Source organism: Anneissia japonica, unplaced genomic scaffold, assembly GCF_011630105.1.
Source record: "Anneissia japonica isolate Jap-2015-1 unplaced genomic scaffold, ASM1163010v1 scaffold7766_len575116_cov191, whole genome shotgun sequence".
Lineage (NCBI taxonomy): Eukaryota > Metazoa > Echinodermata > Crinoidea > Comatulida > Comatulidae > Anneissia > Anneissia japonica.
In genome coordinates this window covers 396,320-398,767 of record NW_022694700.1, presented here as the reverse complement: position 1 = coordinate 398,767, position 2,448 = coordinate 396,320, and the positions used below count along the sequence as shown (strand labels likewise).

The following is a 2,448-nucleotide window of genomic DNA, read 5'->3' as shown; positions in this document are numbered from 1 at the left end:
TAAAATAAAATAAAAAATTCACTATCATATTATATCAAAAATATTATATATCATAAAACTTAGCCCATGAATATTGTTCAATCCGATGAGTGATAAATGACAGTGTTCGTGTTCTGTATGATAAATAAGGCATAGAATTAAAGTTTCAGGTTCAATCTGCGAACACATCATCATTCTGTAATCAGTCATGACGGTACGCGTGGCTGTTTTGCATATTAGGTCTTAAGTGTCAGCAAACAGACAGCATACAGGTCACGTAAAGAGCGTCACAGCCACCTACCACATTTTAAATTACTGTGTGCAAGTGCATTTATAAAAGCTGACTGGCATATCAATGTTGGGTCTTTGTTATCTTTCTATTACTTTGCTTTTTTTTTTGTTTTTGTTAAAGATCTATCGACTGGAGAGAGATTTTTGATGCCTCTGCTATATTCTTTGCAATCAGTTTCCACCGAATTCAGAACTAGAAATGGCACGATTGAAACTTAGCTCTGGGTTGAATCCAACCTCCAGGACAACCTCGGACGTACTGCAATCCACTACCTTATAAGGAAAATTCATTGGGATGTATCAACGATCAATCGACAATTATTGACGTCATTTTAACACGTGGGTTTCAGTTGCTGAAGTTGATCATCCAGTATGGAGTTTACGTCAATTTGCAGGATCTTGACGGCAGAACTCCAATTCATCTATGCGCATTTTACAACATCGTAAGATTGCTACCAACTATAATTCTCATTGTGCAGATGAAGATAGATTTGGAAATTGCAGATGTATTCGGTAACAAACCCCATCATATTGCGACAGACTACTGTCACTTGGGTTTCCTTAAGGAACTGGTTTCTCTCGACGTTAATCCCGGATATCAAAAAGGTAATTCGGAAACAGCTCTGCATCTTGTTGCCAAAAACTTTCTTAATCGTGGTGTAGAATGTGCGACGTTTTTGGTCTCCGAATGCAAACTTGATGTACATCAAAGAGATAACAGGAACGGGCGCACACCATTGCACTTTGCTTGCTTGCAGAGTAGAAATCGTGATCGAATGGTTAGCACACTGATCGATTTAGGCGCATACCCGAACATCGCAGACGATACAGGAGAAACACCGTTCACTCTCTACTTACAAAATTACTTCTTAAGTATTCTGCAGGAGTATTTAAATCAGAAGAGACCACTTGCTGATGTCTATGGTATTAGTAACCTGGGTGGCTACATTGACCATCTCCATGGTCTTAACAAATCCGGTTATTGATACTCTTACCCCTAAAGAGAATAACATTAGCAGTTGAATATAATAGTCATACCAACTGTGTTCAGTAACACAGTAACAATCCTTTCATAAATCTTTAAATGACATGGCAGTATAGATACTGATTAATAATTGCAGATTTCTTGTCTATCACCATTCTTAAATATGGGTATTGATCTTGCTATCTTTAAATCATTAGGGAAAAAGCAGTAGTAAGTGGTAGGCCTACATTAATTAAGCGTGCAATGGGTTGAACAAGGTACGGTGAATAGGCCTATGGTTTAATGAAAAATGCTCGTATTCCATCATGACAGGATATTTTTTTTCCAAGTCTAATTTTATTTAGATATTTTTTTATTTAATTTTCGGTAACAGGTCTAAAAAAATATGGAGTTTCCAGTTAAGTATTAGGTCTGGTGTCTGAGGATCTTGTTAGATTTTATTTGCTAGTGTTTCGCCAATACTTGTGAAAAATCTAGGCCTATTAAAAGCGTCTGATATTTTTTAAAAGAGATTTTGCCTGTGTAGTTTCATAACCAATTGATGGTGGCAAACTTCATGTTTTCTTTCTCTCCATAATTGTGTTTATAGTTTTCCATGCATTTTTATATTTTTCCAATCGATTAGAATAGTGATCTTCTTTTCTTTTCCTTATGAGTGTTGTTACTATATTTCTATATTTAATGTACTTCAGTAATCCATGGTGATATACTTTTGTTAGCTCTTACACTGACTTTCTCAAAAGGAAAGCATTTGTCGATCAATTTTTCCATGAGCTTTAAAAATTGTATGTATGCTTGGTTTGCATCACTGGCGTCCAAGACACATTGCACCGTTCCGTTGGTTTGTTAATTCACCATAAAAGATTCAGCTCGTTGCATAAATGTAAACAAAATCATAAAAAAAAATGATAGAAAACAAAAAAAAAAACACGAAAAATAACTATACGAAAATTAGACTCAAACCAAGGTACGGTACTGGTGAGGGTTAGGCTTATGTGAAGAGTTTTTAACTATTAAATTTACTGTTTCAGTTAGGCCATTCATTATGAATGCTCAGGTTGTGAATTGAGCCCTCTACATTTATATTTTTCGTGACCGGCTTTCAGAAGGTTTTTTTTTTTTCTTTTTTTTTAGAGATTAATGTTGACGTCATAAAGCTATTTTTTTCCAATAAGTTCCCGAAAATATATAGA

General features: G+C 35.1%; 1 protein-coding gene across 1 annotated transcript; it reads left to right on the top strand.

The window, feature by feature from the left end:
- Positions 1-749: 749 nt before the first annotated feature.
- LOC117101185 (probable serine/threonine-protein kinase DDB_G0278535) lies at positions 750-1,256 on the top strand. The gene has a single exon (XM_033241075.1). It carries the CDS (start codon positions 750-752, stop codon positions 1,254-1,256), a length of 507 nt encoding a protein of 168 aa, XP_033096966.1.
- Positions 1,257-2,448: the final 1,192 nt, after the last annotated feature.

Coding starts and splice junctions, on each gene's coding strand:
- LOC117101185 (XM_033241075.1), top strand. CDS start 750: ATGAAGATAGATTTGGAAATTGCAGATGTATTCGGTAACAAACCCCAT.